Here is a 17,429-nt window from a genome sequence, read left to right on the forward strand (position 1 = left end):
CACTTTTCGTGACAGAAAACAGGCCTCATGTTCTCCCCTTCAGCCTGGAAACTTACAGGGCATTTCCTTTGTCTCTCCACAGTTGATTTCCCTTCCATGCTTTTCTACTCCATCAACACACAGTGGCTGCTTAGTGCTCCCTTCCAGCTCCAATCTCTCTTGCACATAGAAACTGCCGACCACTAGATCAGGACTGTGGGCAGTTATATTTCAGGAAAGAAAGGTAATAGTATTGTCTACAAGTTTGGGATGAAGGCAGTTGGACACTGTAACTCCTTTGGCTCACAGGTTGCAGGTTGTTTTTTGCTGGAGTTAATGGACTGGAGTGGCAACTATCAAACACTTTTCAAAGTTTGGAGGGGAAGAGTGATTCTATTTTGGGGGATGTTGAGGTTCATGCCAGCAGGCCTTAAAAATAAACTACCAGGGCCTATGCCAAGATCTGAAAACTCAGGGGACTTCATTTCCAATCTCCATTGTATTATATTGGCCCTCTCTTATTAATAGTGCATAATACCTGCAAGGGAGAAATAGCAAGCACTACCCTGACTCTATGATTCACTTCCTCACTCCTTGTTGGTTGTACTTCAAAGCCACCGGCAGAAAAAAAGGGAAGTGAGATACAGTGAAAGGAAAGCTTCCAGGCTACTGTTGCTTGCCAGAAAGCTGAAATTGAAAGCAAAAAGTATCATTTATGTTATTTAAAAATTGCATTTCAGTAGTTCATAGCAAGTATTATTACTGCATTAAGATATTAAGACCACACCTTGTTCATCTGTATGCATCTGTTATTAAAAGGAATACAAGAAAAATCTTTATCTGAGCAGTAGGATAGAATGAGTGTCATGCTGGATATCTAAAGCAATGCATGGCATGAATGTTGTTAGCTGTTACACAATTTTCTGAACACTGCTCGTGCCCTTAACTCTCACAGTGTATATATTACACTGATTAGGATATTTTGGAATAGCATTCTTGCACCAAAAAGTAGCTCTAGATTCAATATATAAAGCAATTAAGTAAAAAAATGAAAAGTAAACTTTTTTTAAATGTGCAGGTGATTTCTTTCTTGCGCTGGACTCATTGATCCTATCATATTTTTAAAACATATTACTATTATTTTTCTTGTATAGAACAACAATTATACAGGTTTAATGCACACTGTGCTTCCTGGAAAAATGAAAGAGCGGATGGTAACATATTAATGAGAGAAGAAAAATACTTACCTGTAATAATTATTCTTTAAAGATATCAGGCCAGATTTTCCACTCCAGTGTATTGGCTTTATATCAGTGTGACTCCACTGACTTCAGTGGAATTCCCCCCGTATAAAAGCACTGTAACAGAGAAATACCCCACCCATTCTAACAGATCACATTAGGTCTGTGTCATCTGTCAGGACTCAGCAAAAACATTTCAGAGTAAGGAGTTTTGAGAACAGTAGTTTTCAACGACAGTAAATCGTACATTTCCTCTCTGCTGAGTATACACTAAGCATCTGAGCAGAATGTTTGTGGGCTGCACTACTACCTGGGTCTCAGTGCCTAATTCCCAGTAGATGATTTGGTAATATGTGCTCTAGAAACTCTATTAGATTTTAGCCTTTTGGGAAGAAGACTGAGGTCATTAACTAATGCTAAGAACAACTCCAGCTTTGGAAGGCAGATAGGGAATATAAATCTATTACAAAGTATTGTTTAAAAAGAAAAATCTGACTTAAATCAATCCAGTTTCTTCAAAAAGTCAAGTTGTAATCAATCTCCACTCCTGGGGATTAACTAAAATCAGAGACTGGGCCATGGCAGTAACATTTCTGCCAGAAGTAGTGCCTGTATTGTAACTATGTGGCCAGCTACTAAACATACATTGGAATTGTGAGATTTAGAGTTTCATAACAACAAAAATTTGAAACTCCAGGAATGTATGGAATTGAGCAGATAAGAACAGCCATACCGGGTCAGACCAAAGGTCCATCTAGCCCAGTATCCTGTCTGCCGACAGTACCCAATGCCAGGTGCCCTACAGGAGGTGAACCGAAGACAATGATCAGGCAATTTGTCTCCTGCCGTCCATCTCCCGCCTTTGACAAAAGGCTTGGGACCATACCTTACCCCTTGCTAACAGCCATCTATGGACCTAACCTCCAAATATTTATCGAGCTCTTTGTTAAACTCTGTCAGAGTCCTGGCCTTCACAGTGTCCTCTGGTGAGGAGTTCCACAGGTTGACTGTGCGCTGTGTGAAGAAAAACTTCCTTTTATTAGTTTTGAACCTGCTACCCATTAATTTCATTTGGTGTCCTCTAGTTCTTTATATTATGGGAATAAGTAAATAACTGTTCTGTATTCACTTTCTCCACGCCATTCGTGATTTTATGTACCTCTATCATACTGCCCCTCAGTTTCCTCTTTTCTAGACTGAAAAGTCCCAGTCTCTCTAGCCTCTCCTTATACGAGACCTGTTCCAAACCCTTAATCATTTTAGTTGCCCTTTTCTGAACCTTTTCTAATGCCAATATATCTTTTTTGAGGTGAGGAGCCCACATCTGCACGCAGTACTCAAGATGCGGGCGTACCATAGTTTTATATAGGGGAAGTAAGATATTCTTCATCTTATTTTCTATTCCTTTTTTAATTATTCCTGACATCCTATTTGCCTTACTGACTGCTGCTGCACACTGCATGGATGTTTTCAGAGAACTATCCACTATAATTCCAAGATCCCTTTCCTGATCTGGTGTAGCTAAATTTGCCCCCATCATATTGTATGTATAACTGGGGTTATTTTTCCCAATGTGCATTACCTTACACTTACCTACATTAAATTTCATTTGCCATTTTGCTGCCCAATCACTCAGTTTGCTGAGATCTTTTTGAAGTTCTTCACAATCTGCTTTGGTTTTGACTGTCCTGAACAGTTTCGTGTCATCTGCAAACTTTGTCATGTCACTGCTTACCCCTTTCTCTAGATCATTGATGAATAAGTTGAACAAGATTGGTCCCAGGACTGACCCTTGGGGAATGCCACTAGTTACCCCCTTCCATTGTGAAAATTTACCATTTATTCCTACCCTTTGTTTCCTGTCTTTTAACCAGTTCCCAATCCATGAAAGGATCTTTCCTCCTATTCCATGACCACCTAATTTACATAAGAGCCTTTGGTGAGGGACCGTGTCAAAGGCTTTCTGGAAATCTAAGTATACTATGTCTACTGGATCCCCCCGTCTGCATGCTTGTTAACCCCTTCAAAGAACTCTAATAGATTAGTAAGACACGACTTCCCTTTACAGAAGCCATGTTGACTTTTGCTCAACAAATCATGTACCTCTACATGTCTGACAATTTTATTTTTTACTATTGTTTCTACTAATTTGCCCAGTACTGATGTTAGATAGTAGTCAGCCGCACTGAACTGCGGACCCAGACAAACCAAAGGTTTGATTTGATGATAGTTTAGCTAAAATCAAGGAAAATTGGACTAGCCACCAAAAAGGATGCCGAAAGAAGTACAGCTAGCTAGGGCAGAAAGAAAGGCTGGGGAGAAGAATCAGTTTTCTGCAGAGGAAACCAAAATGAATTATCCAAAAGGCAGCCATGTTATGTGGAAAGCTGTGTATGTTCTAGAGATTGAAGAAATGGTGATGAGCTCTGCTTACCTCAGCTCATTTACCTTATTTTAATCATGAGAGAGACTGGATTGGATTCAGCAAGACTGCGGAATAATCAGTAAGAGAACTCACAGGTTCTGCGACTCCTTTATTAACTCAAGCAATACTAAAAATCCCAGAAGATAAATCACCACGTCTCTGAGCAGCAGTTACAGGAGAGAACTTTCTTAGCAGTTCCATAATACTAAGATATTGGAGCCAAGAAATATGTTCTACTAGAAGTACCTCCCAGGGCAATCAAGACCAAATTGGCCAGGTCTGCAACCATAACGAGATCTGCAATTTAATCTGTTAAAGATCTGAAGTCTATAGCTGGAATGGTGTGGCACTGCTTGAATCATGTGTTGTCTGTACGCAAATTATGAATAAGATGTAAATAGCAAACTGTAGAATGTTGAAAAAATTGGTTCCTTCAAGCCTCACGTACTAGGTTTATTATTTTTGTCATAGTAGTAAGTAAACAGACAGAAAAGTTAAGTGACGAAGATAGGAGAATTGTGAAGCTTCTGAATTACGCAAGTCTGAAAGTCAGAAAACCTCAGTTCTAAAATTGGCTCTGGTAGGAAGTAGCTATGGGTCTTTAAGCAGGTTGCTAAGCATCAGTTTTTCCCATCTCTAAAATGAAAATAAATGATATTTATCTTCCACATAGGGTGTTGTCTCCCTAAATAACAAATATAAAGTGCTATGTAAGTGTAAAGTGCTATTAAAGCTAGTCAGTGGTAGAAATAGAAGGAGAACCTGGGAGTTCCTGACTACCTTTGTACATTCAGTGCACTAATTACACCTGTCACCAACTATCTTAAAGAAACACATAATAGCTTTTATGTTTTCAGTAGGAATGGACTGCTTTCACTTCAGGTCAAAAATTCACAGCTGCAAATTTTCAAGCAAAATTGGCTTTATAACTTTTCACAAGCTTCGGTGCAAAACTTCTAATCTAGCGAAATGTCGGGGTGTTAATCATGCCAAATACTCCTGAATTATTTGAGCCAGTTCTGCACAGCTGCATTAGTTTTTCTGATTTTCATACACACGGGGTGTGTCTACATGGGAACCCACCACCGAAAGAGCAAAATCCTAATTCAGAAATCGATACCATCTTTTGAAAGAACATGACCCACGGCAAAGGCAGATCGCAGTTCCGACCCACTCTTTTGAAGACCCTGTCCCATTTTTTCGAAAGAGAGCGTGCACACGTGTACGAGCGCTCTTTCGAAAGAAGGGAGGCGGAGATGCTGCAGACGGGGTTGCATGGCCGCCAAGCCCTTCTGGGGCCCGCAGCCAGCTGCCACCTTAAAGGGCCCCCCTTCACCTCCCCAGCCCTGCACTAGCCGAGGCCCGCCGAGCTGCCAGGAGCAACGCAGGACCCCAGTACAGCAGCACCACGGCCAATGACACCCTGCTCCTTGCACTGGGTGCAGACATCGTGGGCACTGTTGCCCATGTTGTCCGCACGGTCGCCGCAGCCACTCCCCTCCTCCTTGAGAGACAGAACAGTCCCCCTGAGGACATGGAGCACGCCCAGCCTGCACCCCACTCCCTTGCACCCCAGCGCCTGTGGAGCCACCCCAGCAGTATGGACTGGTGGGAGCGACTGGTTCTGGGGCAATGGGATGATGTCACCTGGCTCCGGAACTTTTGCATGAGCTGGGACGCCTTCCAGGAGCTGTGTCACTGGCTGGCACCTGCATTGAGGCACCAGGACACCACCATGTGGCCTGCACTTCCCCTTGAGAAGCGAGTCACCATTGCGGTGTGGAAACTGGCCACCCCGGACTCCTACCGCTCAGTGGGTCACCAGTTTGGGGTGGACAAGGCCACTGTCGGAGCAGTGCTCATGGAGGTAAGCCGGGCCTGGGGCACATTCCCACCACAGGATGGGGGAAGGGGGCCCATGGACACAGGGACCCTTCGGGGGTCGCCAGCCGGGGAGGGCTGGGAGGGGGGTTGCTGGCTGGCGGGGCAGGAGAGGGTCGCCAGCTGGGAACACCCTGCCACACCCTCACAAGAGTGCACGGCCTCCCTTCCTGCAGGTTGTCCGTGCCCTGAACACCATGCTTCTGCACCGGGTCATCTGCGTCGGGGATCTGGACTCCATCATTGAGGGTTTCTCTTTGTTGGGGTTCCCGAACTGCTTTGGTGCCCTGGATGGGACGCACATCCCCATCCGCGCCCCACCACACAGTGCCGGCCACTATATCAACTGGAAGGGCTACCACTTGGTGGTCCTCCAGGCCCTGGTGGACCACAAAGCCCGGTTCATGGACATCTATGTGGGCTGGTCGGGGTGAACCCACGATGCCAGGGTCTTCCGCAATTCTGGCCTGTGCCGGTGTATGGAGGCCAGCACCTTCATCCCCCAGCAGGAAATGCCAGTTGGGGACACCACCATGCCGCTAGGCATAGTTGCGGATGCGGCAGACCCCCTACTGCCGTGGCTGATGCGGCCCTATACTGGCCACCTCGACCTCAGCAGGGAGGCCTTCAACGCCCACCTCAACCAGGCCCAGTATGTGGTCGAGCGGGCCTTTGGGCGCCTCAAGGGGCAGCAGCGGTGCATTCTAGCTCGCCTTGAGGTGGGGATACGCAATGTCCCACAAGTGGTGGGCGCCTGCTGCATCCCCCACAACGTTGTGGAGGCCAAGGGGGATGCCTACATCCAGGAGTGGGCAGCTGAGGCCACCATGGGGTTCGAGCAGCCGGCTGCTGTCGCCAGCTGCCAGGCAAACCACGATGGTGTCCAGATCTGGGAGGCCCTCCATGCAAGTCTCGCCCTGGGGCCGCACTGAGCACGTCGATGCCCACACCTCCCCCTCCCCCGCATACCTCCACCATCTACCACATGCACCTCCATCACCACAATGCCATGCCTCCTCCCCATGGGACATGGGTAGTGGTACACAACATAAACCTTTATCAATAATAAACTGTAAAAAAACTACTGTGAAAGTTCAACAACTGTGTACAATGTGTGGGGGGGTATAGGGCGGGGGCGAGAACTGGGAGAGGCGGCCTGAACTCGGAAGGGGGTGGGGAGGGGGCTAGAACTGGGAGGGTCACTTCGGCAAGGGGGTTGTGGGCCAAGAGCCACGCTGGCCCCAAGATCCCCTTCCCCTCCGGAAGCGGGTGCCATGGCGGGGCTGGGAGCACTGGAAGGTATGGGCGCGGTGGGACGGCGGGGGGGCATCTGTGTGAGGTGGGGTGGAGGACTCTGGTGGGGTTGTGGGGTGGGCAATGGACCCTGGGTGGGACCTCTCTGAGGGGAACCCTGTGGGGGGCTCAGGGGATTGGGCAGCTGGGGAGGGGTGGTGCAGAGGGCCAGGAGCTGGGCCACATTGCCCACGTGATCCTGTAAAGTCCCATGAATGGTGTCCAGGCAGGACATGAGCCTGTCCCAGGCCTACTCTGCCACACCAGGTCGGACTCCTCCAGTTGGAGCCAGTGCTCCATAAGGTCTGCCTGGTGGAGGTTGGCGGGGTCATCCACCAGGCGACACTGTGAACTCCAGCTGCGCACCCAGCGTAACGCTGCTGCTGAGGGTGCCCAGCCTCTGTCCAGTGCCTCGGGGGGGCTCTCGGGGGACCACTGACGCCAATGGACTGTGTGGGCCCTCACTTGCTGCACCTGCAAGGGGTGATGGATAGCATGTCAGTCTCCAAGCAGGACCTCGTCCCCATTCCCCGCAGGACCCTGTCCCGCTGGTGTCCCGCCTCCCCTGACCCTCCCAGGGCCTAGCCATAGTTGACATGGCACCCCTGTGGCGTCAAGTGCACACAGGCTTCCCCCCTGGGTGGAACCATCCCTGGGTGTGGGCTGGCCTGCAGGCATCCCACTGGGCAACTGGGTGCCTGGAACTGTCCACGGGTCCGGGTGCTGGGTGGTGCTGGCAGGTGCAGAGGGTGTGTTCTGGGCTGTGGCTGGCCGGGGTGTGTGGCCCTGGGCTTCTGGGCCTGTGCCCAGGCCACTGTCAGGGGTGCCACCCCTGCCCTGCCTGCAGGTGTGCTGGCCCCGCTGTGCGCTTACTGGGGGGAACCTCCAGGGATGCCCGGCTCCCTGTGGCTTGGCTGGATGACCACGAGGGGATGTCAATGACGAGGTCGCCCTCCTCGCTGGACCAGTCCCGGGTGGTGTCTGCCCCCGGCTCGGGCTGGATGGTTCTGGCTCCTGCAGCTCTTCCGGTTCGGGCTGGTCTGCCGAGCTGTCCAGGACCGCTTTTGGTGGGGAGCTGTCCTGGGGCCCCAGGATGCTATGGAGCTCCCTATAGTAGGGGCAGATGGAGGGGCCTGCTCCTGAGCGCCCGGCCTCGTCGCGGACCCGGGCATAGCCCTGCTGGAGCTCTTTAACTTTGCTCTGGACTTGCTCCGGGGTCCGCTCTGGGTGGCCTTGGCTGGTCAGTCCCCGGGCAAGGCGGGAGAAGGCAGCAGCATTCCTCCGCTTTACCCCCCTCTCCCGGAGGACCTCCTCTTCCCTCCAGAGGCCCAGGAGGTCTCTCAGTTTATGGTCCATCCAGGAGGGGGCCCTTTTCTTCTTTTTGGGGAGAGACCCCTGGGAGCCCTGTGGTGGCTCTAAGGGGGGATCCTAGGGCTCAGGGGACTGCTGGATGCTGGCCATATGCCTGTCGCTGTCGTCAGGTGTGGCTGAGAGGGTGTGCTGCCTGGAGCTCGTGCTTTCGCAGCTTGCCCGCTTTCAGCTTTCTGCCACGGGGTTTCTGGGTCCGTGTGGCTTTAAGAGGGGCCAGAAGTGTGGGTCATAGAGCTTCGCTTTGTGGAGCAGGGCGTCTCCGCGCTCAGACTGGGCACCATCATGGAGGACAAAAGAGCGGGCTGTGGCGCGTCTACACGTGCCTTCTTTCGATGTTGTTTTTTGATGGGTGGCGCTTTTCCCATGCATTCCTTCGATTTCACATCAAAAGAGTGCATGGTACATGTAGACACTCACTTTACTCTTTCGAAAGAGGGCCGGTCTTTTCAAAATACTGTGCCCGTGTAGACACACCCAGGGTGTGTCTACACTTGCATTCCTCTTTCGAAAGAGGCATGCAAATGAGGTAAACAAAAATGCAAATGAGGTATAAATTTGCATATTTATTGCCTCGTTTGCATACTCTAATTTCAAAAGACCTTCTTTCAAAAGAAGAAAGCCAGTGTAGACGCTGCTCTTTCGTAAGTAAACCCCATCTTCGAAAGAATCCTTCTTCCCTTTCTTTAATGGGAAGAAGTATTCTTTCGAAGATGGGGTTTACTTACGAAAGAGCAGCGTCTACACTGGCTTTCTTCTTTTGAAAGAAGCTCCTTCGAAATTAGAATATGCAAACGATGTGATAAATAGGCAAATTCATACCTTGTTTGTATTTTCAATTTACCTCATTTGCATACCTCTTTCGAAAGAGGAATGCGAATGTAGATGCACCCAGAGTGTAGCTCTTGCTATCTTTTATGACAGCAAGCGATTGTAACCCTGTCCATCTTGTCAATTGATATGATATCTTTATGAAATTAAGTGTGGATTTGTAATTAAATCAATCATCTTACACCCACTAAAAAAACCAATGCGTTATGAATATGAGCTTCCCAAATTAACTTTGACAACTAGAAAATGTTGGCTAGCAATGGAAATATGTCCTTAAATGGATCTGTGGAAACTGATTAAAATGTTTTTAATAAATTTTAATTGTCATGTCATGTCTTTCAATTATTTTATAAAATTAACTAGTAAAGTAGATGATACATTTTTATTATAAACTTGGCCACAGTCCATTTTTATTGTATAAATTAATAGTTTTTTATTAAGTGCCAATAAAAATAATACAAGTAAAATTCTGTCAGGAATATAATATCAACTGCAACTTTAAACAATGTAAATTCTATTTATTATGCTCAAACATTACCTGTTAGGTTAGTAATAACAAGATTCAATTTGCTGTGTCTGAATTTACTAAGTTATAGTAGCTGATGTGATTTGGTTTTCTTTGAAGCTTTACAAAATATACTACTTACTTCAAGGAGTCTGTTAACCATCTGAGCTTACTAAAAGGTTACAAAACTTGTTTCAAGTTTCTAAACAGAAATCTAATACATTCTACATGCAAGGGCATTAATGAGATTCACATTCAATAAATTACAACCAATAATATATTTGAATTGAAGGTGTGAACACACAAATCTTCAAATCCCCAAGTACTGATATTTGCCCTAAAATGTTTAATAAATATTAAGAATTATAGCTGTCAGAATATTTTAGAAGTAGCATTATCTGACAAGTGTCTGAAACATATTTTTTATACAAGGCTCTGATCCACTTAAAGTATAAGTGATTATTAGAACTGGAAGGCCAGATCATCAGTTAGTGTAAGTTACCGCAGATACACCGAAGTCAGTGGAGTTTCTCCAACATTCACAAGTTGAAATCTGGTCTGGACCCTCCTTTGGGCAAGAGGATACATTGACTCAAACTTGAAGGGAGAGGCACTGTTATCCACTCATAGGAAAAAAAGCCAACAGCTTTTAAAGTCATAGGAGCATAGTCATCCAAAAGAGTATGTTTTATTAGCATATCTCCCAGCTGACCTGGGCACTCTCCCATTCTGGCCAGCACTGGTCATTTTGGGGACTGCAGTGGCTGCATACAGATGCTTGGAAAAGTGGGAATTTTGTGAGCTTTGTAGTGATACAGCCATCCCCCAGATTTCAAATTGCCAAATGCCCTCCATGCTCGCTATACTGGTGAAAGTCACTGTATCTTGGGGCCGAATCAAGACTAAATATCATAGGTATATTTCAATTTAATTTGGGTTGAGAGGTGGCTATTAAACTGTCCTCCATCTATGCATGCAAAGGATACCAATGGGAGTTAAACTCAATGGTAGAGCTGAAAACAAAACTGGAACTAAAAGCTAAATACACCAGTCTCATTAGCTTTAAATGAAAGGTCTAAAGATGTTCGTGAAAACAACTCTTAGCCTATCCAACAATGTTGAAATTATTTTAAAAGCCAATGTACTCCTATAATTTCTTTACACAAAATACCACCAGTATGACTGGTAAATTATTGGTCTTTCTTCAACTCACGTGATGACTTTGTTATTTGATCTTGCTGCTCATGCAATAACAGTGGATCAACATAACTGAGTGCTCGAAAAATCTTTACATATCTGAGGTAGCTTATAACAAGGATGCCTCCAAAAATAGACAGGATGAGGAATGAAAAGCCAGCAACCTTGCCAATGTTTGGACTGAAATATAAATGAAATTTGATTAAGAATTGATGTAAATTTTCAAATTCTTCCCTTAGCTAGCCAAGAATCTCTCTTACTCCATATTGGCCGTGTCTACACGAGCCCCAAACTTCGAAATGGCCACGCAAATGGCCATTTCAAAGTTTACTAATGAAGCGCTGAAATGCATATTCAGCACTTCATTAGCATGCGGGCGCCTGCGGCACTTCGAAATTGACACGCCTCGCCGCCGCGCGTCTCGTCCCGATGTTGCTCCTTTTTGAAAGGACCCTGCCTACTTCGAAGTCCCCTTATTCCCATTTCAAGGGGACTTCGAAGTAGGCGGGGTCCTTTCGAAAAGGAGCCCCGTCGGGACGAGATGCGCGGCGGTGAGGCGCGTCAATTTCGAAGTGCCGCGGGCGCCCGCATGCTAATGAAGCACTGAGTATGCATTTCAGCGCTTCATTAGTAAACTTCGAAATGGCCATTTGCGTGGCCATTTCGAAGTTTGGGGCTTGTGTAGACATAGCCATTGACAGACAAGACAACTCTATTTGGAATCATGTCTGCTGGAAAGTCTTAAAAATGATATACATTGTCATGAAAATATGGGTGATTAATTATTAAGTTATGCTTTTGCTCTTTATGATCATAATGGTATAGAAGTTAAGGGCAAAATCCAAATGATTTTCTGTAGAAGTCAACAGCAACACAGTACTCTATGATTTTAGTGGGACCAGGACCATACACTTTATTCTTTTTATAAAGAGTTGAGTACAAGGGGAACACTACAAAAGTTCATTCTTGTTTGAAAACATTACTTGTTCCAGAAATATTTCCTATACTTAAAATAGAGAATACCATTAGAACTGCAATGAAATTGTATCCTATCACAAGGCTAACGGCTTGGATTTGGATATTCTCTCTCAGATCTCATGATCTGACTGTAAGGTTGGGAATGTTGCTTAAGTATAACAATATTTTATTACTATATAAATATTAAATTATGACAAATTACATTTAGTTGTGGCTACTAGCCATTACCTTTCTATTATGCCATATGTACGGACTGCAAAGATTGTACTTAAGTCACAAAAACTGGAATATAAAAAAGACTGTTATGTATTTTTCAACTATAAAAATATTCAGAATGAAAATACAGAATCACAATGAAACCATCTGGTACCCACATTCACCCCACCTCTTGTACTAACTAAAAACTTTTATTCATACTTCAACAAACATATTCAGATTATTTTTAAAAACTGTGTACTTTTATGTTAACTGTGTTTCACCTTTTACCAAAAAAGTTAGTAATAATTGGATGTCTATTATGGTGAACATTGAAAATGAGGTAGGATCAGTGGCTAAAATAGGGAAAAAACAAGTTGACAGACCAGTTAGATGTCTTCAGGTCACCAGGGCCTGATGAAATACATCCTAGAATATTCAAGCACAACCCAAATGTCAACAGCATTTTCTGCTACCCTAACATTCAATCAGCTTACAAATGTCAAATGGACTGTATCCATGTCTTGTGCATGTGTGCAGGCCCATTGACTGCAATTGCTGACAGCATGCCTGCATCCTGGGTAGTTCCCATCCTGCCCTCAATTTGCCACTGCATTGGTGGCTCCTGCAGTGTGGGACACATCCCCCATGCAACTGTATCCTGGTGGACATCCATCTTCTGTCAGGGTCTCCTTTCTGGGAGGTTGCAGCATGCACAAAAGGACCATAAGGCAAAGATTAATTCCTTCCTTTGACTTTTTATCAAAAATACCTTTGAGTGTATTTGGTATTTATTGGCCTTTCTCACCATGTTTCAGAAAATGCACTGGATGAGTGTTACATGTTCATAAATGGAATATCTTGTGGTGTCCATTAAAAATTTCCTTTACATTTTGGGAAGATAAGAAGAGAAATTTTGAAATGCTGTATTAAGGGCAAGGAAAGTATCCTTAAAGAGTAGCTAAACTTTGATAAATAACCGCAAAAATGTCATTATGCTGTTCAATATTTGTTGTCTTTCAATGATTTCCAACATCATATGCGTTCACTCTACACATTTTTTTCTCCATATACCAGCCTTGCAAACACAAACTGAGCTCTGAAAACACAAGTGGAACATTTTTTGCTCATGTATCATCCAAATTAGATCCTCTGGTGCACCTTTACAACTCCATGGTCTTCAGATTATACAAACAATGAAATGTTATGCATCTGATTTGTCATCCATGGAACCAGTTGCAACTCTTATGTCCGTTAGTTCTGCAGTACTGCCAGGAATAACTTTCCTTGGCTATGTTTGCACTAGCCCAAAACTTCAAAATGGCCATGCAAATGGCCATTTCGAAGTTTACTAATGAAGTGCTGAAATACATATTCAGCGCCTCATTAGCATGCCGGCAGCCACGGCACTTCGAAATTGATGCAGCTTGCAGCCGTGCGGCTTGTCCAGACAGGGCTCCTTTTCAAAAGGACCCCAGCAACTTCGAAATCCCCTTATTCCTATCTGTTGTTAGGAATAAGGGGATTTCGAAGTTGCCGAGGTCCTTTAGAAAAGTAGCCCTGTCTGGACAAGCTGCGTCAATTTCGAAGTGCCGCAGCTGCTGGCATTCTAATGAGGTGCTGAATATGTATTTCAGCACTTACTTAGTAAACTTCAAAATGGCCATTTGCATGGCCATTTCGAAGTTTTGGGCTAGTGTAGACATAGCCCATATGTTGAAGGCTCTTGCCTTCTTTTTCATGGAGGTAGGGTGAACACTATGTTTACAGCAGACTAGGAATCTAAGGGTGTGTCTACACTTGCATTCCTCTTTTGAAAGAGGTATGCAAATGAGGTAAATCGAAAATGCAAGTGAGGTATAAATTTGCATATGTGGTACCTCATTTGCATATTCTAATTATTTTAATGGGAAGAAGGATTCTTTTGAGGATGGGGTTCACTTTCGAAAGAGCAGCATCTACACTGGCTTTCCTCTTTTGAAAGAACCTCTTTCAAAATTAGAATATGCAAATGAGGTGCTACATATACAAATTTATACCTCATTTGTATTTTCAATTTACCTCATTTGTATGCCTCTTTCGAAAGAGGAATGCAAGTGTAGATGCACCCTAAAAGTTAAAAACTAATAGCTGCACAATGAAAGGGTTGGGAACCCTAAGAGCCATTGCTAAACCATCCATCAGTTAGAACTCATAGGCTACATCTACACTATCCCAAAACTTCGAAATGGCCGTGCAAATGGCCATTTCGCAGTTTACTAATGAAGCACTGAAGTACATATTCAGCGCCTCATTAGAATGCCGGTGGCTGCACCACTTTGAAATTGCTGTGGCTCACTGCGGCACGGCTCATCCAGATGGGGGTCCTTTTCGAAAGGACCCTGGCAACTTTGAAATCTTGCAGATAAGAATCAGGGGATAGGAAGCAGATAGGAATAAGGGGATTTCAAAGTTCCTGGGATCCTTTCAAAAAGGACCGCTGTCTGGATGAGCTGCGCAGCGGTGAGTCGCGGCAATTTCAAAGTGCCGCGGCTGCCAGCATTCTAATGAGGCGCTGAATATGTATTTCAGTGCTTCATTAATAAACTTCGAAATGGCCATTTGCATGGCCATTTCGAAGTTTTGGGATAGTGTAGACACGGCCATAGTGGAAAATACCTGCAACATCTATGGCCAAGTGATACCTCAAGCAAAATAAATGCTTGAAATTATGACAATCATTATTTTATTAATCTTAATCCTAAATTAGTCATTTAAAAGTTTTTTCACATGTCAAAATAAATAGTTAACCTGAAGTTTGGGTCCACTATCTTCACTCTGAACACATAAATGCCACTGTATTCAGTGGGCCAAATGAGATAATTGTAACCAGAGTAGTTCAGCATTTGATACAGCTGATTTAGATCTCCTAGAGGTCCACGTTCAGATTCAAAGCAGGATCTGTAATTCTGAACAGAAACAATAAATGAGATCTTTTAAACTAACTTCAGAAAAAATTAGACCTACTTGCCCGTTTTTCTGGACTTGTGTGTGTATGTGTTCCAGAGCAGTAACTCCTTGGAGATTGTATAGTACATTCCCAGGCTCTACACATAACCAGCTATGCTGCCTAGCAAGGTGGGGAGAAGCCAGCTTTCCACACTTTCACTGTGTTTTTTCAAACAGTCTGCACCCTAAAAATAAGCATGTTTCATTTTAATCTAAACCAGTCCAGTGTTGTATCTGAACTGAAGTGAGTGAGATTCATTCATTCAAGTTAAGGTGGCAAGCTGCTGGGCATTTACTTTTTAAAGGAGCAAATAAACCTTATTATCCCTTTGAATGTTCCAGGAAACAGCTGGACATTTCAGAGTAGACAGTTTGAGAAAAATACAGGACTTGCAGAAGACAGGGGGAGGTGTTGGAGTCACATCTCAAAGAACAATAGTTACTGCACCAAGATGAGTAACTTCACTTTCTTCTTTGAATGGTCCCCATGGGCTCTCCACATCAGGTGATTGGATAGCAGTACCTTCAAAAGCTGGAAAGAGGAAAAGACTCGCCATTTGTCAGATGATGACAGTACTGTTGATGCAAGAGAAGCATTCCTGGTCCATCGGTGTTGCGTTGCATAATGTTTCACAAACATATCATGAGATGACCAGGTAGCTGCTCTGCAAGTGTCTTTGAAGAGAATCCCTTTAAGGAAGGCCATTGATGTTGCCATTGCCCTGGTCAAGTGAGCTCTCAGTTACACTGGGAGTGGTATGCCACTGGAGGAGTAGCACTGAGCTGTATGTGAAGATATTAGTTTTGCTACTTGTTGGCAAGAATGGCTAACCCTTAGACCTCTCAGTGAGAGACACCAGCAAAAAATCAGCTTTCTGAAATGATCTATTTCTGTTTATAAAAGAGGCCAGTGACTATCGTACGTCAAGGATATGAAGTGACACTTCCCGAAGTGAGGCGTGTGATTTAAAGCAATATGAAGACAAAGCAATCAGCTCATTTAAGTGAAAGTCCAAACATACTTTGGGAATAAAAGTAGGGTGATGTCTCAGAACTACCCCTTCCTTATTGACAATTCTGTAAGGGGGTATTGCCATAACAGCCAAGATTTCCCTGACTCTGTGGGCTGAGGTAATGGCAAGAAGAAAGACAACTTTCAGGGTCATGATTGGTAAGGGTGTAGTTGATCATTGTTCAAAAGGTGGTACCCTGAGAGCACTAAGAACTATGTCCAGATCTCATGGGGGAGGGATGGGTCGGTGAGGAGGGTGTAAATTCATAAGGCCCCTAATAAATCTCTTAGTGGTGGGATGTGCAAACACAGAGAACCTCTTCATGGGTTGAACAAAAGTGGTAATTGCGGCAAGATGTACTCATAGAGATGCCAGCGCCAGGCACAAGTCTTTTACATGTCAGATGAAGTCGAGGATTGCATGTAAAGGAGCTGTCTGTGGTTCTAAGTGATGTAATGAGCACTGTAGGGTGAAAATTCCTCAGGTAGGCCATGGTTTATGCTGAAGACCCCTTATTCAATTCTTAAAGTCTTGAGTAGGCCTATAATATAGAAACCTAGCTAGCATGAGTGGAAAGATACCTCACTGGTCCCCTTCTCCCTTGTCTCTCTCTCACAAGACCCAGAGGGGGACATCCCAGCTCAGGCAGGAAGGGCTTGAAGTCTGACGGGAGGAATAGCTGCCTCAGTAACTACATTGCAAGAAGAGGCCCTGCATGTGGAAACCAACTGTCAGTGCTGTGTGCTGTTAATGACTTGTGCTTTAAATCTTCCAGATAAACCCACCGGATGCACCCATGTGGAGGCATCACCACCTGCTCTATCCTATCTTGACATGAACCGGTCATTGTGTATGTTTGTTTAACATGTAGAGGAAACCACCTGTACTAGAGATAAGATGTTCTATAAGCTATGGCTGGAGATACTTTGTAACCTTTTTAGATTATTGGCTTATTGTGCTCATTTCGTCTTGCTGCTAGAACTTATCCCCAGGCGTGGGTGACACCCATGTCATAGTTTCCCTCCACCCATCAATAATCTATATAATCAATTGTAATCTATTGTTTGGCAGTGCTTCACTGAGTCCTGATGGGCAAAGTGGCACTCCACCTGCGCTGTGTGTAATAAACCCTCCTGCTTACTTTATACACGGTGTCCAGACTTTGTTCCAACAAGCACCATGCTGCAAACCTGCACCATTTTGATAGGTAAGTGACTCAAGTATTCTGTCGACAGCTGTGTAGTAAGACCTGTTTGACTTGTGCTGAAGAGGTGTTTGGACACATTTAGCCTACTAGAAGCCATGCCGTAAGGTGGAGGTTGTGTATCCGAGGATGAAGCAGGGATCCCCGGTTCTGAGACAGGAGGTCGGGAAGTGCCAGGAGTGGGTAGGGAAGGTATGGTGACATTTACTGAAGGAAGAGAAATGAGTGCTGACAAGCCCAAGCGGGTGCCACTAGTATGACTGTGGCTCTGTCTGTCTGGACCTTGTGCAAAACTTTGGGTATGAGCACCGTGGCAGGAAAGGCATAAAAA

General features: G+C 44.9%; 1 protein-coding gene across 1 annotated transcript in view; it reads right to left on the reverse strand.

Annotated features, from left to right (window-relative positions):
- Window positions 1-10,713: 10,713 nt before the first annotated feature.
- Window positions 10,714-17,429, reverse strand: part of CATSPERE (catsper channel auxiliary subunit epsilon) — a 63,607-nt gene continuing 56,891 nt past the window's right edge. Inside the window, exons 11-13 of the mRNA XM_074988413.1 lie at window positions 14,684-14,841; window positions 11,927-11,980; window positions 10,714-10,900 (exon numbers count right to left, since the gene is read on the reverse strand). Of these exons, the coding sequence (XP_074844514.1) occupies window positions 10,714-10,900; window positions 11,927-11,980; window positions 14,684-14,841 (399 nt within the window). The remainder of the gene's footprint in view (window positions 10,901-11,926; window positions 11,981-14,683; window positions 14,842-17,429) is intronic.

The sequence above is a fragment of the Carettochelys insculpta genome, chromosome 3 (assembly GCF_033958435.1).
Source record: "Carettochelys insculpta isolate YL-2023 chromosome 3, ASM3395843v1, whole genome shotgun sequence".
NCBI classification, from domain to species: Eukaryota; Metazoa; Chordata; order Testudines; family Carettochelyidae; genus Carettochelys; species Carettochelys insculpta.